Source organism: Zerene cesonia, unplaced genomic scaffold, assembly GCF_012273895.1.
Source record: "Zerene cesonia ecotype Mississippi unplaced genomic scaffold, Zerene_cesonia_1.1 Zces_u002, whole genome shotgun sequence".
NCBI classification, from domain to species: domain Eukaryota; kingdom Metazoa; phylum Arthropoda; class Insecta; order Lepidoptera; family Pieridae; genus Zerene; species Zerene cesonia.
This window is the reverse complement of record NW_024045132.1, coordinates 3,821,092-3,846,718: the sequence shown is the minus strand read 5'-3', so window position 1 is coordinate 3,846,718 and position 25,627 is coordinate 3,821,092. Positions and strand designations below refer to the sequence as shown.

The following is a 25,627-nucleotide window of genomic DNA, read 5'->3' as shown; positions in this document are numbered from 1 at the left end:
CTTCGGAGTTTTAGGTCCAAACTAGGCTAGTTTTCTTATCACAGTTAGAAGATACCGAATGTGCATGTTTAGTAACATCACAAGCGTAAAAGTGTGATTGTTTGCTTGTCTCGGCTAGCAAGTGACATAACCTTCTTTTTGCATCGCTGTGAATCTTCTCTTCTCCATGATCCCATGATAAAATTTAATATATGCATTCAATAATAAGCACAAGTCTCATATAAATGTACATTTCTACAGCAGTTCTTCATAAAAAGCTAAAATGAATGCTAGTTTGATCTCGCTGACATCTGTGACTCATTAAATATTGAGACCCAATCGCAAAGCTCCAATCTTCAATACAGTGTTTCTTTCCTTGGACGTGATTCTAGTATGATGTGATACTATCGTAGCGAGAACTATTCATTTATGTTGTCTAGTTTTTCGTGATATTGTATAATAGAAATGTGTATTTGTAATAGAAAACTCCAAAGGGTTAATCGTAATATTGGTTTTATTTTAATACGGTATTCTTCAATTGTATTTCTCTGCATTAGCTAAGTAAATAATATGAAAGTGATAACAAAGAATTTCTATTGTTTCAGAACATATTTTAATATGTTAAGTCCCTGATTACAGTGGCCATTGCAGCTGAAACAAACTAAACCCTGTTATAATATATGACAATTCATAGAGGAGGGCAAAGCGAGCGGATCACAGAGCACAATAGTGTAACTGCACACGTGGCCCCGATGCTGACACCGGCTTACCACTGATTTACTGCTCTGTCATACGATACTTACGTATACACTAGCTATTTGCCCGCGGCTTCACTTGCTCGTCGTTACAGCCGTTTCACATATTAATTCATCTCAATGAAGCGTTGCTGAGTTGTGTTTAAAAGCTCTTTTGCTAAGATCACTTATCTACACTAAAATCAGCTCCGTCGTTTTGATAGGTAAATGTGGTATAACGTGTGCAATACCATTTAAATACATGTTTAATTTTTAGATTTCATAGCATTGAAATGCTTTATAATATATACATGTTTCTTTTAATTATAATTTGAGGCATAATAGAAATATCTTATTTGCAATTGTTTTGTTTTATGTAATATATTTTCCATATAAAATTACGTATTAATTCATTCTCATATTCAGACCACGTTATTAATACGATAGGGTCAGCGAGATTACACATGCTTAGATGCAGAAAATTAGAAGTTCAAAATAACCAAGTTTAAACATATGCAAGAGATTCGGGAACTGCAGTTAAATCTTAAATTGAATTACATACACGGGGCATAGCGGAATGTTGGTGGATCTCACAGATATATGGTTCTGGATAATGCTATTATACAATAACTGTCTGTGTCGTAATTAGGAACAATATTAAGGCCGATATCAGCTTCAACAATACTGCAAAATATTTAGTTCTTTCCTTCTTCAAGTCAAATTTAATTATGAACATTATAAGCATAAAATAGGCACTTTTTTAAAACGTAAAAATGCTTTTAACATTTTTTTTAAATATTTGAAATTGTAAATGATACGATACATCAAATAATGAATTACTATTTGAAATAGTTATAGTTATTTGGTATATCTATCATTCCTGAAACCAACTCTCTATCGTTCGAAGAGGGAACGATTTTTTATGCATAAATATTTTGAAGCGAAAGTATAATACTCGCAGCTATGATGAACATGGCACGTCTGATTATATCACTATTTATTTTCTATCGCTCCATCTAGCTCAGTATATCCGCACTGTATCTCGGCTGCACACCGTACACTTTACGTGTGAAAACACACCGAACACAATAATCTAATCACAGTTTGTTACACTGTTCGGAAACCTACACGAGTTCGCACTCTCTTGCTTAATTATATTTCCATCTCATATGCAATTTCAGGTATTTGAGATCTTTCAATAAAGCCTAAATGTTCATGTCTGTTAAAAATAATTTTGATTGTGAAACACTATTTAGTAGGGGGTGGTAATAGTGGTTTATGTAATTAGTTATTTTTAACAAAAAAACTAAACCGCAATTATTATTTAGCCTGTAGCATAGCATAGCACGATCACGAATGTATTTAATGACGAAACATTTACACACGGTCCAGTAGTTCCTGAGATCTTCAAACATCGCGTTCAAACACATAACAAACTCTTCAACATCATATTAATATATCTAGGCTTATACTTGATATTAAAGTAAAACTTCAGTTATTTATACTAAAGCAAGAATTTACGTAGAAATTAATATTTATGTTATTGTTTGTTGTAAATCATTTAGTATAATAATATTTCAAACAGTAATTGAGACAACAGCATAGTTCGCTCTAGGTTCTACAGTCCATCGTCAATCATATCCTATCCTATCCTACTTATATTATAAATGCGAAAAATTGTAAGGATAACAACTTTTTATCCCGATATTCCTACGGGATACGGACTGACGCGGGTGAAACCGCGAGGCGCAGCTAGTTTCATATAAAACTAAGTGTAGAAACGATCCCACTACACAAGTTGTAGAGTAAAGTACATTGTTATTTTTATTGCACCAGGACACAAATAATGATTATTGGAGGCTGTTTCATTCCCGCGGGAAATTAAACGATTCTCTCTTATTGAAATGCTCTTACTTTTAAGCCGCTTAGGTTTTCCGCCCAACACAGTCTCGGCTCAGTCATTGCTGAGGAATTATCACGGAAATGAATACATACTCGCTTTTACCCGTGGCTTTATTTACTTAAGTCCGTGTCTATCTTAATATATTAAAATCCAGTGTCATGATGTTCCCAATGAACTCTTCACCAACTCAACCGATTTTGATGAAATTTGGCATTATATGTGTGATTTGGTCCAACTTAAGATATAGGATAGTTTTTATTTCGATTAATCATCCGAATAATTTGTAATCTTAATAGTTTTAATTATTACTCAGCCACAGCAACGCGTGGCCGGGTATGCTAGACCAAATATATTTTATTTTATTATTATCAAATAAGTTTAAAAATGTCTCATTAAAGACGTCTAATTGTTCAAGCCAATCCTTTTATTATAAAGTTACTAAGTTTGGGCAACTTATAGGCTACATTTAATCATGGAAACTGAGACACTAAATTCAGAACTATAATAAACCAGCTATACTGTATAAAAAATATAATAAGGACTCAATAGAAATGTAGGTAGTAATGTAGTAAAAAATATATTCTCCCGATGACACCGTTGGTACATTGGATGTGCCTAGTCTAGTACTCTTATATTAAAGACCACCTTCACTATAATATAGTTAAATATACAGGGTGACGCCGTAGAGTTAATTGTTCGCTGTACACATCTGGATTGTGAGGAATATAAATATACTTTGGGTTTTTTAGAACCTTTTTTCAATTAATGTGGGATTCGAGCATGCTTCGGCACGAATTGGGCCAGCTCGCACCGGGGAAGTACCACACATTTCCTTTTCCTCGCCCTTCCCAGTCCATTGCTTCCGTTCAGTCGTCAAATCTTTGCTTATCGATAACCCCTAAAAGCGGGCAGCGTATACGCAGAGGCACTACCTCTGCGAATGTTCATGGCCGGTGGTGATCACTTACCATCAGGTGAACCACCAGCTCAAATGCCTACCTATAGCATAAAAAAGTATATATTTAATAAATTGGTTTAATAAAGCACGGCTTCACTCGAACGATAACTACATAAAATTATAAATTGTCATATTTTATTATTTTGGACCGCATTATATTATATACAAACTTAAATCGAAATAAGATGCGCCATAGCATTTCTAAAAAAAGAGCAATAACCTCTGAAAAATCGAAATTCATACAATCTTTCAGATTTATACTATAAGTGGGATAGAATTCATAAATATATAGGTTGCATAATGGAGTGCTCACTGCTCATCATTCATGCTATTTTTCATTCATATAAATCACAGATAAATTATGTAAAGTATGCTTTCATTTCGCTGGAAGCATTCTCACATATTTGAGTTTCACTTTTCAACTTTAATTAAATTCCATAATAACCTGCTCTTATATTATGTACTTTGGAAGAGATGTGGCAGCTAAACTTACTTAGTTACCTGGGGAATATGAAATGAATAAAAATGATTTCACATGTGGGATTTGGGTTAGAAGTTCTTTGAAGTGGTTAAACTGATCTGGCTTATTTAACTCCACATAAATTCATATATAATTGTATGAAATAAACACAAGACGGACCTAAATCTGATAAGGATCACTCGAATGCACTAACGTACGAAAATTTTCTATTGAGGTTAATAATGAAATGGTTAATGACCCTTTGAAATAGATGTATTATAAAATATAAGTTTTAATGTTTGAATATAACTAATAACGATTTTAGTTATTTATACTTTTAATTTATCAAAGATTATTGTTAAACAAAAAAAAAATTATCTGTTCTAAGCTGAGCGCACGTTGTTTATTCATAAAGATATAAATTTCTTTTTTAACCATTACAAATCTTTAAAAAAGTATTTTAGTTGCTTTTTAATTTCTACAACTAACTCTGGCTTTCAAAATTCACGATACAATCTTATTTCGTCATATTATTCCTTTCCTATTAAATTAGCTATCAGACCTCAACGCCAAGGACAGCAGTAAGCTTACATTACCATGCACATATCAGACGCTAGCAGCTGACGGCGGCTGACGGCGGCTGACGGCGGCTGACGGCGGCTGACGGCGGCTGACGGCGGCTGACGGCAGCTAGCAGTGTGCTCCGAACGCAAATGCTGACTTGCCTCAGTTATGTATATTAGTGGTCGGAGATGCCGCGTCACTTGTAATTATTTTCTCTAAATATAATAAGCATTGCAATACCGCAGTTTATAATACAATAAAATATTCTACTAGTTTTTTTTATAGGTATTGACCATACTTATTTGTTCATAACTTTTATAACATAAATTATAAAAAATTTTGTAGTCTTTCAATTAAGGATAGGATATAAAAAGTATTGTATAAAACCAGTCTGCATTTCGCAAATACAAGCCCGAACAAAATAGCAAAGCATTGCAAATAAGAGCCTTATAGGCGTGTTACATAAATAACTTTGCATTAAACTTGTCGCATGTCATGCCTCTACTTTAAAAACCATACAAAATATATGAACGTCAATTTAATTGAGAAGCGTTGTTACAAGTGACAGTATTACATAAATCAACCATCACTCGGGGGCAGGGACGTACTGTATTCTATGGATTAGAGAAAGGTGCAGTAAAGTTATCGAAAACATAAGGCCGCCTAGTACATTTTTTATTAATTTTCACTTGCTATAAATATTTCACATAAAATTGAATAGGGACTAGGCAATCAGAGTGAATAAAAATTTTACTTCTTTTAGGGTATTTTTAAATAAATTTTCGTATCTTCATAAATTTGAGACAGTGGTAATTAATGTGATAGTCACAGACAATATTTATAATATAAGCGTGACGAGCTATTTGCTAACTTTATAAGGGCTAGCCCATAATTATTTGGAACTCTTTAAACGCGAGGCAATAAATCCGCCTCTGCTATGTTACCTCCTTGTTATAAAGAACACGTGAAAGTTTATCCCGGCCTGTAATATACTGCATATCGTCTGCAGCCATCGCGCTTAATTTTCGAGGTATTTTAATATTTGTCATAATCTCATGATCGAATACATCATGCCCCAAATTCTTTAATGTTATTTATAAGTATAGTGTACGATAATAATTGGACAAATTTCATAGAATGAAAACTTCGTACACGTTACATTATATGGCATGTCTTTTAACCATTTTGGGTATTGACTCAAAACAAAATGAGTTCAACTAAATTTCTCTTAGAAGCGATATTTTAATTACGTTCTATTTGTTTAAAGCAAATACATACTAAGGTAGAATTGATGTAAATTTTAATTTACATTTCGTTTACCTCAATCATTATTTTATCCCCAATTTGTTTACTAATAGCGAATCCATGCAGGTTTTACAACGCTCTAACGCATTATGTTGTCAACACATAAATGCAAGGAACAATCTCAACGAATAAGGGAATAAGACATTAGACCAACCATTCTCAGTCTCCGCAAATGAAGCGAGACGGGAATAAAATGAGCGACACCGCGTAAGCAGCAAGTCTCGACGTCTTACTAATGTTTTACATCTACGGAGTTATGAAAATTATCTTATTGTTCGAGTGCTATTTTGTATACTTCAATATTTGGAGATCAGCAATTTAATAGCTGGGAACTTTTCGAAAGTTATAAATGTATAATCACAGCTAACTGAGCTTAAAATAATGCAATATGAACAAAAAGATATAGAAGGGGTACATACAGAGAATACTAAAAAATCAAACGCAAAACATTATAGCGCATGTTGATTGATGACTTTTCGATAGTTTCATGTGTAATGTACTCAATTTCTAAAATATAAGAAACACATTTTGTTTATGCGAGGCGATATTGGCAAAGGTCACTCACCCCATTTAATTGTAGGCAGGATCCGATGTGACATCACAATTCGGTCCGACCGGTCTCTGCGCGGCGGCCGAGCATCGCGGCCTAGGGTTGCTAAATAATACAAATATCTAATCAATAACATATAATAACTCATAAAATGATACAATAACTTTTTAATTGTTTTAGTTTATGATACATTCGTACATACATTATTACATACATACGTGATTTTTAAAAATATAAATTGAAACTAAGGGACTTCTTGAGGATTTTTCTACGATTTACTGAACATTTTAATTACATCAATTATTAATAATAATTTATTTGTGAACTGCAAACTATAAAATTGTTTTCTTTTCACAATAAATAAAATAGGTGTTATGCTGAAACTCGATTTTCTAAAACGTTAATAGTTTGTTATGTTTACCAAAAATCAAGTTCAACATTAAAGAACGAAGCCACCAATTCTTTGATACAAAAAATTCAATAAAAGGGTTTCTGTCATGTGTGTAAAAAAAATTATTAGTTTGATCAATATAATTTAAACATTGTAATAATGTTCTCGAAAAACGGTATTGCTTCATACCATTCCAAACACAAAGCCAATTATTGAAAGTTATTGACCATTAGAATAGAGCCTTTCATCAAGATTTCGACAAAGGCTAGCTCAATACAATTTAAGATGCAGATTGGTTCGTCGAAGTGATATCTCGTATGAGGCAATTCCGCCTTACAAATTTAAATTCAGTTCTGAATTTTCTTCTGACCATTTTCAACCGTTTTCAGGTGTTAAATGTAGATTAGAACTACACTTAGCGTCTATAAAGAAGAAGGAGTTCCTCCTAATATTATTTTGTAGATTATTGCATTGTTTATGTTTGCCAGAATATCATTTCAAAACCTTACTTCCATACTAGATTTTACTTTGTACCACTCACATACGAATTTTATTTTCCACAAAACGTTTCACTGCAAAGTTCTATCTCGCCAGCGTTACAAAGTTGGGTTACAAACACCGTAACAAATTTTCATTTATTATGTAAGATGATAGGACATTAGATAAACCGTGGTAATACGCCATTTTGTTTGTAGCGATAACTTGAAGCTCTCGCCCAAAGTTTGTCAGCCAAATAAAGTTTGTTATTACAATGACTGGATGTAACTGCCTTCTGACATTGTTACATCTAGTTTATGGGTCAGCCAAAAGTTTGTAATACTCGGATTTGCTGTAATGCTTGTCTGTGTATTATAACAAGTACCATAAAATTTAATGCAATAGGAATTTTGATGTTTTTGTTTTTAATTGCTGTACCTAATTTATATGTTATTTGTCAATTTAATTAGTATGTTAAAATTATTGGTAAATGAATCATTATCAATAAATTATACTGCAATAACATGTAGAATAACTTTTAATTATAAACTGATGATAAAGTGTGGGGAACAGGAGACAAATCAACATATTTGGTTCGATCGTGATGTATCTGGCTAAATTGAGTGCGCAGTCCTAGAAATAATTAAATATTTAGATTACTATAAATATTTGTCTAATAGTAAATTTGATTATCCATAATAATTTTGAAATTCCAACATTTTATATATATTTAGCGAAGTCAAAAGACACATAATTTATTTGACGCATATCTTTGAATGGTTGCCAACCCTAGCAAGACCAGTCAAGCCAGCTCTGCGGACTGCGCACCCGCACAGCGACGGCCCGCGCCGCCGGTCGCGCTCTTCGTCCGTCCGTCCGTCCGTCTGTCCGTTTGTTTGTTTCGCTAATGTGTGTTATGTGATAGTGCTCCCGTGGGGGATGTGGCCAACATCGCAACATGTTGGCAGTACGCCATGCCAAGGTATCACGGTCATTTTATAAAAACATATTTCTTAGTCATGTCTTGTGTTTATTTTTTTTTAACTGTACAAGCTGTAACAGAGCTTTGCAATTCATATTAAAGCGTTTTGAATATTGTTAGTAAAGTAAAAAAAAAAAAAATATTTAAAGGACAAAAGTTTTTTATCAAGTTCAGCAAATATGTCAGTAAAATTAGTATTTTAACTGTCTTTAAAAATAAGTCTAATCTTCTTAATGTTGAATAATATATAATTTATTGCATAAAACGCCGTTGTTTATTTTTTTGCCAAAATTTTAGCTTGTGTGAGTCCAAATGGTATCATTTCGCCGCTTTCAATATGTATTCATGTAATTATTGTTAAGCTGCTATTTTAATATGACGCATAACAGACTTAAATCCCATGTTAGAATAGAACTGTTTATATGACATGTAGAATGGAGTAATTATTTTATCATACAATTTCAGCAATCTTTGTGTCCCGTGACTGTGAACCTAAAATACATGACCTAGTCTTTGCAACTACGTCTTGTTTTTATATACTTTTCTTAAACTAAAGTCAAATATACTAAAACAGTTAAAATACCATCATTTAACAACACCACACCATATATGCTGCCATCAGAAAGAATTTTAATACATATACATGTTTGGTTTTTGATACATTTTAATGTATTTGTCTTGATTTGATTTTTTGTGTATTTGTATTATTAAAACAGTATAACGTGCTTTATGGTAGTATAAAGTTTTAAATTATATACAATGAAAAACTGTGAGTTGTAAAAAAAACAACGTATATTATAAAATGTACTAGAATCCTTAAGAAACATTTAAAATTAACAATGCCTCTTATTACAAAGAAAGCTGTTCCATTTCACCGTGAAGGTCGCCATAAGGTGAAAGAGCGCTGATTTGAATTCGAAAGCCCAGGACCTACTTTGGTTTATTGAGAACATAATTGGGCTGGTCGGTAACGTCTTGGCAATAAGGATAAAATAAAAAAATAACTGATCTGTTTTCGTTTGTTTTAAAACTTATACCGCAACGAAATAACAACATTATTTATAGACTTTAAAAAAGGCCAATTATTTTTAAATTCCTTAAATGATTACTGACGCTTCTTTCTCAACAATATTTTAAAATAATTCGTTGAACTTATTACATTCTTATCCGGCATTTGCGAAGGTAATTAAACTATATGCACGGCTTTATTTTGTAATTACTATATATATAGAGCCTGTAAGATAATTTATTCAGAAAATATTACAGCATATATTTGTTGACGGCTCTCCCCTTACCTCTTAACCTCAATACTACACAACGTTATGGTATAATTAACTACAACCCTTTAATCAATAAGAAACCCGTACTTTTACCGACGTAATAGGTAATTACGCAAAAGTAGTTTGTCTTTCATTAATTTTCAGTTTATTTTGATATAAACATAGGTAGATAAATAAAGAAAAGGGTAATCTTATATCATGAATACAAAAAAATGAAGATTTTGGAGTATAAAATGCCACCTTAAGGGCAAAACTTAATACAAACCCGTAGGTAATTGTCTTTACTACAAAGAATTTTCTGAGATATAACACGATGAAAAGCAAAGCACACAGGAATACTGGAAGTATAAAAAGTGAATAAACTAAGACCATTTCTGTTTAATTTTCGCCACAAATGTGCAGAACGAAGTTTTGTTATCTCAAGCGTAATATAAATAAAAGTAGGTACGTTGTTATGGTTAAGAACAATAATTATGAAGCGCACGTTCTCTCACACGCTCCAAACAATTATGTTCATCACCTTGAAACAATAAAAAGCTCTGTAATTATATGAAGCTATGCACCGGGTGCTGGAACTAAAAATAAAATCAATTCAGTCGCAATAAAACACCCTACTCATTTCAATATTTATAAAATGTCTGGCCGAAATAAACTGATAAATATATACGTAATTACTTAATTACGTATAAGATGAGAGATAATTAAAAACGAGCACGTTTTAATAAAATTAATGAAATTGAACGTTAATTTTGTTTAATTAGTGTCCGGCCCATTATTTTTCGCCAAGTTATTATCATTGGTATGTATACATTTTAATACTTAAATGATAATAGAGACTTGCACCACACATGTTATGTTCACAGTGCTGGTTAGCACACTTTATATACGCATAAAGCACACTTTTAAACGGACAGCTTTAATTCAAACTAAGTATACTTATCGGTGACACTACATAATTTTATGATTTTAACTTCAATCCTAATTTGGATATAAGATTAAATAATTTTCTACGTGTAGTCTTGTCTGAGAGCAAGTGGAACAATTTTATTTACTCTATCTTTGAAGCGTGTTTTTAAATTTTTGCCTTTCCAGTACATTACTAATTTCCATTTGTCAATCCTTTCCTTATCCCTTTCCCCGTAAAAGCGAGCAGCGCATTCGTAAAGGCACTACCATCATGCGAACCACCAGCTCAGTTTCCCGAATAAAATATAAAAATGTGTGAGTGGTGTCCAAACAGAACAATGCTTGCCGGTTCCGCGTAAACACACAATATAGAGAATCAAAATATCTAAATAGCCTCCATACTATAATATACAGTGTAACGATGACAGTGCAGTATGGGCAGCATTCCTCGCAGGTCTCCGCGGCTAATTGTCCCACAAAAAGATCAGATCGACGTACTGACATACTGACTTCATTCGTTATTTTATTTAATTTGTACCGTTGTTATCTTATACGGATTGGTTATTGTTTTACGATTCAAGTACTTAAATGGACACAATGTGGATACAGAATTGCATTTTTTTTTTTTGAGAATGTGTAGATACAAAATATGTAGGGTGATATACCCAAAAAAGCAATACGAATAAAGCAATATTGCTTTATTTTTATTGATGATGGAATGTTTTTTCTTTGAATGAATTTTTATTCATTCAAAAAAATAGAAAATCGGAGTTCCGCATAGTTTCTGTTAGATTTCCGTGATAAAAACTATTATATGTCCATTCTGGGGTCGCAAACTATCACTGTACCAAATCTCATGCAAATCGGTGATTACATATTAAGGCGTGAAAAGAGATATACAGATAGTTTCTTTCACATTTATAACAATAACAATTACATAGTAGAATACTCATGTGATAATATTGAACGAGCCTTAATAATTTGGTAGCAAAATGGCTATAGAAGTAATAACGCAGTCATATACAAATGCGTCTATTCGCAGCCTCCGTTAGTTCTCATTATACAAATAAGTTCAAGTTGTGTGCTGAATGAGTCTCTAAGCTTAGGTGCGTCGTAAAATTATCATTACGTTTATCGTTTTATAGATAAATAAATAATGAAGCGTTTAAAGTAGTTTGTGAAGCCGCAAATATTATAAGCCTTAAATATATACGCATAACTTTCTTATATATTTATTTAATATTATTATTATTTATTTAAATTCTGTATAGTACCCTCCATAATACATAATTTCCATTACATACATATAATCATACCATCGAAGAGATTTACACTGCTATTTACGTACATGTCTTCACTTACATACACGCACCCTAATTCTAATATACACACATAAACTGACACACGCACACTCACACACACACATTTACACACACATACACACACATTCGTACACTTCACAATTTACTATTAATATCTAGTAATAATCGGTTTATTCAAATTTTCACATAGCTAGTTATAATACTTAAGTTAAGGAAGAGCGGGTCCTCCTGACACAGGTTTTTTCTTAAACTTACTAGGAGGTCCCTACTACTCCATATTTTGTAAAGTTGGAAATGAAATAAACTATTTTTATTTTTATTATTTTTTTTTAATTATCTTTATATTAATCCTGCTATATATTTTATTTGAATTATATTACAATCTCCACGACCTCGAATGTGTTTTATAATGATTTATAGATTAAGCTCATTGCTTTAAAAAAAAGCAAGCTTACTTTTAAATATACCATGCCAAAACCCATTAGTATTATTAATAACACAATATATAAATTCAAAGAAAGCCATGATAACTGAACATTTTAATAAAATAAAATATAAATGGAAATATCATATTCAATTCAATACATCGTAAATATGACTTTGCATAATCTATAAAGCATGTTTGACAAACGTAATTTGACGTAACCTCTCTTAATAGTATTGTTATTATAATATTATGTTAAATACCTTGAAAATGCTTCATATGATATTTGCATATTTTATGTTATTGAAAGCTATTCGCTACGAATGGATACTGGATTATTTCGACACCAAAACACGCTCTACTATAAAGATTTTGTTGAGTGAGTTACATTTGATTGTATATATTCAATTGCACCGAATAATGCATAACAATCTATTTTAAAAAGTTTTGTAACGATTCTAAACGATATACCAAATTTAAAAAAATCAAGAAAGTTCTGTAAACATAATAAATATCATGGAAAAAGTGGATGTTAGCAAATATAACACCCCGACAATAGAATGGTTTAATATAAGAAAAGCAGATACATTTTAGCTCTTAAGATAGAATTCCTATTCACTGGTCCGGAAAAGACTCTGGACTTAAGTATTAAAAAAATGTATGTTCTTTCTTTCTACCCTATATGTCTTACGTAATTAAAAACATTCTTTATATGAAATCCCAGCCACTTTCAAGACACGTACAAATTTATTTATATTAAATTACATGGTTTGGATTATACAAAATATATTTCATCAAGAACTAACCTAAATAAGCTTACATAATATGTAAGTTTATCAGGTCACGGGTACAAATGCTTCGATAGCTTTTCAAAGACTAATCCAAGTTCAATGCCGCCGCCTGCGGGCGTCACATAGCATTTCGCACATTACAGGTGAGAGTGAATGGCTCTCACAATAAAAGGAACGAGCTGGTAATTATAGACGGCTTGATGGACCGGTTCAGCGGCGTACGATACGAGGTTTTATGCACTTTGAAAACTTTAATTCACTTCACTAATTTTAGAGTATATTTTGTGTGTTGAAGTAAAGCAATGTGTAATGCGATGGTATTTATTAAAAATCTATACTAGTATAAAGCTGAAGAGTTTGTTTGTTTGAACGTACTACTCTCAGGAACTACGTCCGGTACTGGTCCGATTTGAATAATTATTTCAGTGTTAGATACCCTATTTATTGAGGAAGGCTATATACGTAATACGGGCGAAGCTGGGGCGGACCGCTAGTCGTTTATAATTCATTTGTTTACCTACCAACTATATGTAGTTAAGTTATGACTTTACCATGACACTTATGATAGATTAATAAAAAATTACTCTATGAGATTAGAGGCAATTGATTCCGTCAAAATGTCTATTCAAGTGTGTAAGTCAAAGTAATATAAAACAAATTAGCTGAGTCTCACAATAAAACCACAGTTTAAAACTTTCATAATTAAAAAAAAACAGCTTGTGTATGACTCTGGGTATTCAATTCCTTACAAATATGCTGTCTGCAATACTGTTTTACATCAGGATATACACTCGTCCACACAGAATGTATAAAAAGCGTCATAAGATACAAAAAGCCGTAGATATTACAATATTAGGAATGCAATAGATCACGATAATGCAGCTTCGCACGTGCACCGAACAGTCTGCAGATATTTTTGCTAGACTTTATGTCTTTCGATGGATTTTAAAGTACGCTATCTGAAAAATGGCTTTGGGATCATCCAGAATACGCTCAGAATTGGAAACCAACCGACCGAGGCGACGGAGTAACTATTTTACCATTACTTTGCTAGTTGACTGTGTATTCTTTACCAACTTTGTACTAATATTAATCACAGAGTTTATACAGAAGAGAGTTTTTATATATTTATTTCTTAATGGCGACTTACAAAGCATAGTTCAACAAGAAAATTATAAATATATATACCGTGTGTGGCTTTTATCACAAGTCGCCACGGTTTGATTTTCGACAAAAATATGAGTAAACAATATTCTAAAATCTGTAAAACAAATAAATTCATCAAAAATGTCAAAATTAGTTTTAATTACCGTCGAAATTAAAATTTGGAAGAAGGAATCGGTATGTACTTAAAGTTTTGTTTCCGAAAATATGTACATTAATACAGAAGGTAGCCGCTAATGCGCCATTATTTTTCCTCTTGTCTGATATGTAAAATGATTGATTGATTGACTTTTACATATTTTATTTAAGACATCATTTAATCAAATGTATATTCACCATACACCCGAAAGTACGCAGCTGAGTTTCGGTTTCTTTCAAACCACCAAATATGTCACGTACATCTTAAAACACTGTGATGATGACTTCTCCACTTCCAATTGGCCCGAGACTTGCAATTGTTACGTGTGATTTATTCCCATTGTCTAGGGTACAAAGGGAGTGAAGCCGTTCCCACTATAAGCCCCATTTTATCTTAACAAGCGTAAAAACCTTTTCCGCTCCGTAAACAATACTCAGTAATTAATTCCATCAATTCCCTGTAGATGCCATCACGTAATAAAGAAGCATTGTATTATTGTAGACAGAGAGCTAGCACCGTTTAGTTACCAGAGAGGACATAGTCTCGAATGCTAAATATGTATTGTTTATTCACAAGCATTTATGAGAATAAAACCTAATTATACCTGGATTTTAACATGCGAGTAGATAATCAGCTTTTGAAATATCGTTTTCTACTGTGGAATCAAGAATCAAGTAGCACAAAATAGGTTGGCAGTAATAACAATTAAGCTCATATGTTATGCTATAGAATTTGTTAAAGAAATCAATTGGGGTCAATGTATTATTTTGAGGAACATATATTTGAATAAAAGGCAGAAAATTTACGCACACAGAATAAAGCCAAACTACTTTAATTACGTATTTACACAAATTGTGATGTATAATGTGTCTCATGATTAAAGAGATTTCGCCAGCGAGCTCCCGGCGCATTAGAATGATCCGCTAAGTGTTAGCAGCCGTACGAATAATGGTGATAAGTAGCTGGAACTTTGCGAGTAAATAATATGAAAATGAGTCGAAGCCAGATGGCGCTGGCGGCGCGATCATAAAACACATTCAATTTATTTTCAGTACGCGAGAGATTATTTGAAATATTATTGGATATAATTGTTATGGAAACGCAAAATTATCATCACTGAATCAAAAACGTGTTTGGGATAACAACATTTCTATGATGTATTGTGATATAACTATTTGATGTGACCAGCAAAACCTTACGTCTCTTTGTCTCAATACGCCATAAGTAAAAGTATTTTTATTGCATAACATACTCAAAGATTCAATCACCACACAATTGACGAAAAACGCGCTTTTTATGACGTGAGCAATTAAATTAACGAACTGCCGAAAGAGGTTAAATAATTATAATATAATACATTTTATAGCCTTTGAAACGAATGAAAGAGGTGCGAGAAAATACTGAGCAAGAAAATCCCCAGCGACATTAAAACATAAATTTTAATTTAGTCTTATTTAACACGAAACGTTTTTATTTTCATTCGAGTCTTCAGTTCAAAGAGATTCGGCGATTGTAAAATGCCCTGCTTTAATGGAGTTGTCAAAGGACGACGAAAGTTACAATATATTTTAAGTATTATAGAATGGCTTTTTTTTCAACTGAGTAACTAGAAAAACAATGTAATCTTCATGGTAATATAAATGTATAGAAGTTTATAATATAATTATATCACTATGGGTACTGTAGCTACAATAAAAGAAAATTTATCTGATTTACTATATTATTATTAACTCACGTAACGATGTTGATTGCATTTGTATGAAATTTAAACATTTTTTGAAGGCTTGTTCTGTTAAGAATTCAATAGTGTGCTGTGAAATTCGAACCCCAGATACATATATTACAATTTAATACATTTTCGTACTTTTTAAAAAGAAACCGTCAAACAATTCTTCCCGTTTGAAAAACATATTTCAATTTATTCGATGGCCAAGTTTCATAGACGAACGTCGCTGTGAACCATCAAAGGAACGGAAGGTCATATCAGAATTCAAAACTACTTAAAATATAATGACGAGGTGCGGTGCAATTGAAGTTTTTCTCAAATAGCAGTTGTAAGTTGTAGCCAATTGGAAACTAAAAGCAATTTCTTTTGCAAAGTTCGCGAGCCACCTTGAATACCTAACTAGCAGCGACCCGACACTATTGCTTTAGTTCTTTGATATTTGACGTGTGCAGACGTTCGCTTCACTTGCTTCCAGTTGACTGAGAAAATTTCATAGCGAGTACAATTAATTTGATGTTCGCATTAAGTTTCTTACAGTGTCGCATATTAGCATATAACAAACAAGAGAGGTAATCAAATCATTTGATACTGTTTCAAGCACGATGATATAAAATACGAGTAAAAACCCTCCTCGATCAATTTTAGAGGCGTAAGGTCATCAATCGACCTTACCCCTCTCCTCTCTCTCTCCAAATTATCATGGGCGGTGGTAGCGCTTACCATCAGGCGACCCCACCTCCTCCGGCTCCATTGCCGGCTGTAACAAAAAAAAAAAAAAAAATTCTTCTTTAAAATGTTGATTAAAACTACTAAAAATTTGTGGATATACACATCAACTTTTTCGACATTCATCATTTATGATATTTGTTGAATGGAATTAAATTAATTATCGCTTATACGTCTGAAAACTATAAACTTCTAAGCTAAGTTGCGATTCATTATTATTCCGTTTTGCTAATAAACTCAATTGAAGGCTTTATCTATGTTTTACATTGACACAGTCATTTTCATTTTGGAAATGAAATATTATTACTTTTAAAATTCAGAGTTCTTGCACTAGCTTAAGGCTGACGAGGCATTCATGTCATAATAGAAGCGTATAACAATTATAATTCTCTTTTTCTATCCCTATATTTATATTGAAAAACATTGATTTTAAATAGTATTTACTATTTATAATCAATGTTTTTCAACCAACTGTCCTACATGATGTTATACACTTACAACGTTGAGATCCCGATGATCCATTCGTCAGCAGAGCAGCGGAAAGCAAACGAAAAATACGAATTCCATCCCCTTAATCAAAGTTATAAACTAATCTGCCTGCCAACGGATACTAACGATTCGAAGTTTATCTCGCGCCCAACAAACATTTTCGAGTGCAATCTGCACAGCCTCTTGAATTAAACTGATGGCTGCTTGAACTTTTACATTTTAAGAAGCGTACAATCAAACGAAATGTATTGAACACAGTGAACTGAGCATACAAATATAACTCGTATTCCGTAGGTGGACCAGCTAACATCGCGTGCAGGATTATCGAGTGCAACTTCAAACTTCTTTGATTAAAACTTCAGATCGCAAGAGGCAAGTTGAGTGCCGACTGTCAATGATGGATTCGAACGGAATCAGTTAAAAACTATTTAAATATGTATGAAAGTGTTCGCGCACTTCACGGTTGGAACTTTTACAGGAAATCTTGTTTGGTTGGTGAAGCAATTGGTAGTTTCATTCGTCAGCTTTTATATTATGAATTTAGTATTGTAAATAAAACGCAAGCCGAAAAGAGTCCTTAACATAATGCCTTAGGATAATCTTGTATTCAATCATAGTAAAAATTTATGAAAACTGGATCCCGTTATATTAATAAAATGTCATTCATCAATTATATAGCTAAACTTAACTAATACATATAAGTACATATAATATGTAGATTTTAGTTCTAATGTTTGATTTGGCTGGAATGTACAAACAAGTAAGATTACGTTAGATGTTAAGGACACATTATAAAGCTTAATTTATGTAGATATTCATAGCTTTTATCACGAGTGGGAAGTTATTAAAAGCATGTAATTAAATGCGCAGTTAATGAAATCTTTCCGCAATCTATTGTTAAGCAAAAGTTTCGCAAATATTTATTCAGAATTACCACGAAAGTTTGAGCTAACGAGGCTCGTGGGGAAGTTGGCGCAAGTTTGCAGGGCAGTGGACCGCCCGCAACCGACAACTTCACCGATACGTGACGGATAGTAAAAGCGGTAAACAACACACCCACACGCATTGCTTTGCGTATAATATTACATAATTTTAAACGACTCCAAGAAAAGGGTTTCAATACAACGTATCCTACTAGAACTGTATCAACGCGCCTTGCATTTTCTAATTGTACTTACAACTGACTGTAAAAAAGGCGGTTTTCAATCTCTTATATATAGATGAATAAAGTAGTATAAGTCACATTTAATAAATTAGTATAAAGTAACATACAAATATAGCGGAAGAATATGTACTCTAGTTATGAAAGAACGAGATTTTTAAAATGAGATCAAAAGTTCCAAGACATCTGATATCTGCCAATCCGCACTTGGCCAGCGTGGTGGATTATAGCGTGAACCCTCATAGGAGGCCTGTATCCCAGCAGTGGGAACATGTATGGGCTGATGATTTTGATGATAATACTTAATGCGTATTTGTCTGTTTGTCTCTCTGGGAAATCGAATTTTTTTGTTAATTTTTTGAACACTAGAGAAGCCGCGGGCAAAAGCCAGTAAAGTATGAATTGACAAGATAATATTTATTGTATTCTACGAATATCAACCCTATTTTGAAAAATATAATATGCTGGAGCAGACATTTTTTATAGTTTAGCTATCTTATAGAAATAATGGTTAATTAAATTGTCTGAATGGATGGATATAGATCGTCCCTTTCGAAGTTATTCGGTGGCACTTCTGTAGATTGAAGACTCGCCTCGCATTTCCAAACCCCTATTTGTATTATAATACGGAAGAATTTAAAATAACTTTTTTATTTATATAAATGTCAATCTTATATTGGAAGCGATTCCTCAATAATGTTGTATCAAACTTTTTGCAGCAATTAATGATATTGAAATAATTGTTCTAAATAAAATTTTATTTTAGAAGTTAATAAGTCAAAAAGGAAATATGGTAGGTAGATGTAGTATGGTTTTAAGAACTGTACTGGTATTTTTTAATAATTTTGTATTCTTTCGATCTGTATGCAAAAAAATGGAGGCATTTAGAAATAAGATTTGCTGCCATGCCATCTACATATCTTAAAAGACATTAAAACGGTAGAAATGTTCCGCTAAGAAGTGAGTTCCAGTGTTTAATGATCTAGTATTTGCTCCACCCGCTAGATGTCACTAAAGCAAGCGCTCACTCCAGCTTGCATGTTTTAAGTATAGATGGCGCTGTGGCAAATATATTATTAAACTATATCCTTGTTATAACAAGATATCCTTATTATATAATATATGTATAAAAAGAGTCGAAGAGACTAATATAATATACAAATTATTTTCAGATAGTTTATAAAATAATGTCAAAACATTGTTTTAATATTGTTTTATTATTATGTATGTTATCTAATAATATTCAAAATTGCATACAATTAAATAGCGGAATTGTTATCATTGTTCAATAAAGTTTACGCATGTAAAAAAATAAACAAACTATAAATACAGTAGCATAAAAGTTTTTTTTTAAAACAAAGCCATTAACTACCCACTACTGCTATACTATTCCTGTCCGCGGGAAACAAAGTCGCAATTTAAAGCTAACACGCACACCGCGGAGTAACTCGAGTCGGCTGCGGTCGACTTACGTCCAGTCGATAATCCTGCATGCTAATAGGCTAGCCTCTTAGTTAACGGATCTGTTTCCTTGAATATTGGATTACTTATGGGTTTAAGGACTCGCCTGAGAGTTCCACTCGCATTACAATTACTATTTTGTTTTAGTCTACACGTTTGGTACAAAAGGTATACAATTTAGAATTCAGTTCGACATGTTAAGAAATTGTAAAACGCCTTTACCGTACTTGAAAATGTTTTCAAGGAGCAAAATTTGATAATTATAATAGAGGTAGATGTAGGTACTTTATGCGTGAGATTTAAACGAATCTTTTCCATTAAATGTTATAAAAATAAAGCAGAATTGGCACGGTCTATTCTAAATTTATTCATTTCCCAATCATTATTATCAAACTGCGACTGCGGTGAAGTATAGTATCGAAAAATGCAGCAAGCGAAGTCAAAGGCATCAGATATGAAGTTCCTTGCCTCATGCGGCATGCGTCATGCCGTAGAGTGATATCCTCATTAAATCAGCACACGCTTGGATTTTAATTAAATTCAAAACCCGCAACTTGTGCCAGCAGACGCTCTGTTTACAATTCATATTTGCTGCTTGACATTTTGATTAATTGAAGATTATGTCATTTTAGAAAACAAGCGATTATTAAAAGATTTATTTACGTTAAATACTTTATATTTACATACATAGTTACCTTATTATAAAATCGAAATAATGAATATTATTCTCGATTCTCTAAAGTTCAGATATAAATTATTACATTCGTTAAAGCAGTATCTTGTGCCCCTTAACCAGATAGAAAGCTAATGATAATTTCAAATGTATTTCTAGGATTTAAATTCAAAAATGAACGACTGAGTCCCACCGTTTGTTTTTGTCATAAATCTGTAGCCGATCGATTTTACAAACCACATTCCATCCCCTACACCACGTTGTGTTTAATTTAACGCGTGTAACAACAATTAGGGTCACTAAAGCCATTAACCATGTGGCAGTTCCCCAGGGAGCGTGTGCGATTGCTTATTTAGAGATGATTGGAACACTCATCTTATAAACCAACTGTTGAACTTTAGACTAGCATAGACGATATAATGACCCATATTTGCTTTGAACTCTTTCTATTAAAACTTCTACTATTTAGGAACATTGTTAAGTAGGGTATATATGTCTTCAAAATAACAAAAGAGTCGTGGAGATGTATAAGTTTGTGTTGTTCTATGACGCGTAGTGTTGTTTTGATCTCGGGCAAGGCATCAAGATGAAGTTATTGCTTAAAGCTTACATTTATATGATGTTAATGGGAAAATTAATAAATTTAATTGTGTTATGAAAGATTGTGGTTACTTGAACAAAAAAATTAATTGTAGTAGATGAAACACTATATTTGTCATAAGTTTTTACTACTTCTGTAGTAAAAACTTATGACAAATATAGTGTTTCATCATTACATATGTATCTATTCTAGATAAAAGACGTTTGAATGGGCGGTCCAAACGCGCAATTCATATTTGGAAACGCCTATATTATGACGTGTCAACATACATGTAGGAATGATACCTTGCTTACAATAAACAGGCCCTATCTTATATTAAGCGAGCTTTCGCACATTGTAGTGCGTACATTGCTATTAAGTCGCGAGTGCGCAAAAACGATTGATTTATATTAGAACGCGTATCCTAATATATATCAATCACTTTATCTTTACTAACTTTTTTATCTGTTCTACAATTTTCCGATTGTGCTTAATCTTGAATGTTAGAGTGAAGATATATATTATTTGGATTTTTTATATTATTGAATTGGTGAAAACTTTACAATGAGAATAATTTGCAGCGAAATTATAAGTTGAAATAAAGTAAGAAAATAAAGATATACTTATTGTTACAGTACCTGGGTTCATTCCCGGCGGCGGGCGGCGAGCACGCGGCGCGAGTCGACACGGTCACACGGAGGCTGCATCTAATGAAGGTTAGTTTTAGATATTACGTCATTTTAACGTATAAAGTTTAATTGCGGATGGTTAGTCTCGCTTAAACTTCAGAATGGCGGGCTAATTTAGTGATTTTGGTATCGATGCAAAATTCCAGGGAAGATTTAAAAGCTAAGAACAATAAGGAAACCGACGTGAAATAGTAGCATGATACTATTTTTCGCACGGTGTGTGAGGGAGCCAGGGAGCCCATTTCCTTATCATCACCCGTCCCAATCCATTCTTTATATCGTTTTCTTATCCCTTACCCTTTAAAAGCATACAGCGCAGAAACAAAGGCACTACCTCATGTTATAATGTGCATGGGCTGTGGTTATTGCTTACCATCAGGCGAGCCACCAGCTCAGTTGCACGTAATGATATAAAAGAAGGAAAATGAGTCACAAAAATGTCAATTCACAAATGTATAAATCATAAACCAAACAAAAAGTGTTACGATTTACACGGATTTACATAACTCCAAACTCCATGCGAGTCGTGTGCCATCAATAATCGGCTAACAAGGTGATCGAACAAATCGCCGCCATTTGTAGCCAGGCCGAGGTCCGTTCCCAAAGCGCATGCATCTCCAAAACCCTTTACAACCTGTCCCATTTCTCCACCATTCAACTCATGTAGGCCACATCTCTCTGTGTCATTGAAATGTATACGCTATTTTAACGTATGTGAGCTTACACTCAAATGCAGCACCAAAATTCTCGAACAGCTTCTGAAATACAAAGTTATTCTAATTTAAATTGTTGGGCTTTGAGTTAGGGTTTGAATTTGTGAAACACGACACGCAAGGTTTAAAGCTGTCCATAGATTTTCATAATGCAAAATGGTCTCATGGATGATAAAACTAGGGCTTGATTTTTAGCAACTGTGTACATACTCCTAGAAGTATCATATTTTTAATGAACATTTTATAGCGCTGGATCATGAAACAGCAAACTTTTGTGGCGATAACTTTTACTTTGTAATAATTATCATATACCATAACAGGTTTTTGCTCCATGCGACAATGATTTAATTAACTTAAAACTAAAGCTATGTAACAAAAAATAATTATGAAGAGTAACATACCACTTCAAAACTCTTGTAACGTTATTTAATGTATATAGTAGTTGTAACATAACATATAAGATTGTCTTTATCGATGGGGAATGACGAGTGCCATCAATGTTTTGTTGTTGCTTTGGCTTTATTTTTAACGTGTAAAAGCTGTAAAAGTGTAGTTCTGTATTACAAATAATGAAACAATGTAGTTCCATTTATAATATATTTTTTATAATATGTGCTATTATAGTATGTCAATATTTCTCATTACATCAATTTCGAGTTAAGTAAAGTTCGTCGCTTGATAGATATAGATGTAGATAATGGTTGTACCAGACGGGTGTGGCGGCTACACCCGAGCCTAATTAGAATATAATCATGGGTGGGATCTTTGCATAAACCTTTTGTATATGTGGCGTGGCTGTGATATAATTTCCCTCTGTTAAATCTTAATTTATATTGTGATTTTTTGGGAAACCAGATGGCTTTTTACATAATACACGTTAGAAATACGGTTTGCATTGCTTATTTACCAGCGCCTCTAACATTTGCAAAATAAAATTATGTGCACGACAAACTATCTGCAAAGTCTTAGAGATTATCACACAAAAAAACGTTTCAGAAATGTTTGTGCCTTTGCATAGCTGTGAGAAGTAATGCTAATTCTTAAAAATGAAACGAATTGGAATATTTCTTGAATTTTACAATTAATATTTATTAAATATCTATGGCTATATAAATCACAACTAAGTTAACATATAAAAAAAGGGGAATTGCGAGTTCACAAACACAAACTTAGCTTAAGTTAATGTTTGAAAGAATTAAGAGTTTGGGTTCACACAGCTTACTAAAGCGGAAAGAAACTCGGGAGTTGTGTCTGCGAAGCTGTTGAGAACTTGCTGCGAACTTCCGTAGGCTGTGGATTAAACTTTCATATTGCACTTAATGTAACGATGCTTTGGTATTTGAAGTTGAGATCCGGAAGTTGACGTTGGAATATCTGATCTTTATAATTATATCATTAAACACGTAATTCAAATGATTTTTGAACTTTTATCTTGAGACTATATGGAGAGAAAAATTATACACATTTTATAGTGGATATGTATTTTTTATGGATATGTATTATGTGGAAGTTGAATTTAGAACACATGTTAAATTAGGTTCTATTAGGATTTAAAATTTTAATTTCTAATTATTATGATTTACATGTGGATTTGAGTTAACAACAATATCCACCCGCTATCGTCGCCGCAAAGCGCTTTGGAACACTACAACACTCTATTGAGCATGTTTTAAAATTACTTAGGAGGTCATTAACCGCCTGGTTCCTTAGGGCACATAGTGGGCCCGTTTTTGCTTTAATTACTCGAGGCAAAGGACCGATTCCATAGGGCTACGAGTAGTTAATTACTGTTTGCATGAAAGTGATGATCGGTTGTGTAGGGTTGGGGACATCGGATGAGGGGTGGCGCCCTTGGCGCAGCCTTGTTTGGAGATGGTGTTGTTAAAATCGAGACAGAATGATTAGCTTAGCTTGCTTATTTACAAGCTATAATTATATCATTAATTTTATTACGTTTCAATGAATATGTTTGAACTATGATCATGCCTTTTGTTTGTCAAAGGACTAGTAATAATCAACAGATAGTTGGCAAACAAACAGTAGCAATACGTTTCCATCAATGATCTCTAAGCGTCGGCTGTAATCCTGGCGAGCCTCCAGGAATTAATCTGTTGTCGACACAGATCAAATATAGATTGGTACTGGATAGATACTCAGAGCAGACATGTAATTCGTCGCGGCCTATTTATGTGGTTAAAATCCTGTTAACTATATTCAATGCTTACATTTTATGCTAGCTGTGCCCTTGCTTTGTATTTTATTGATCACTATAACGTTTTCTTATTCTCTTTCAACTGTATTTTTAACGAGTCTAATTAAATCTTCTAGACATTCATCGCAATATTTTTTATTTATCAATAACGTCGCCCAACTCAACATGTTTGCGCTGGAATAATATCAGCTCCATTCTTAATTAAATCTTCATAATATTATTGTTACATAATTTTAGTTAAGTGCAGTTTTATAATAACAGTGCACGATATATCGTTAAAGTTCATATTTAGTTTTAAAAACTTAATAAATGGGGAAACGTGAGAGGCGTGTCAAAACATTGTCATCATGACGTCATAGACAAACAAAATGCTCAAGTTTCATTGCATCTGTCGTCTTGCGCCGTCTAGCTTATATTTAATCTGTGGTCGTCTCGTTTCGCCAGTCGTAAATAAAGCAAAAGCTCGGACAAATCAAAAGCCTTTGTGCGTACGGCCTAGTATAATGCCGTCTGGGAAATATTAATATTTTTTACAACTTCCGTCTGCTAGCTGTAGGTATGTCTGGACTTCATTAAATTATGAGAGAATCGAATTGTCTTCTCGTATTTCAACAACAATTAATACCATATTTTGTTGAAACAAAAACTGCCAGGAAGTAATGAATGGAATCTATTTAAATTAAGACTACTACATTTTTGCTCGAATTTCAAGACATTGAGAACTGAGAGGATATTATAATCATTTTTATTTCTAATTTCTCATTGATAATGGATATTGCTTAAGTAAGGAATCGAATATACTTAGTCTGGCCATAAATACTGTTACACTTAATTATAAAAAAATATTACATTTGAATTTCGAATCTG

General features: G+C 32.9%; 1 protein-coding gene across 3 annotated transcripts in view; it reads left to right on the top strand.

The window, feature by feature from the left end:
• The first annotated feature begins 8,146 nt into the window (after positions 1 to 8,146).
• Positions 8,147 to 25,627, top strand: part of LOC119838363 (SH2 domain-containing protein 5-like) — a 77,004-nt gene continuing 59,523 nt past the window's right edge. For all 3 annotated transcript variants that reach the window (XM_038364287.1, XM_038364288.1, XM_038364286.1), the window contains exons 1-2: positions 8,147 to 8,303; positions 21,782 to 21,862. In XM_038364287.1, the coding sequence (XP_038220215.1) occupies positions 8,280 to 8,303; positions 21,782 to 21,862 (105 nt within the window). In that variant the 5' untranslated portion in view covers positions 8,147 to 8,279. The remainder of the gene's footprint in view (positions 8,304 to 21,781; positions 21,863 to 25,627) is intronic.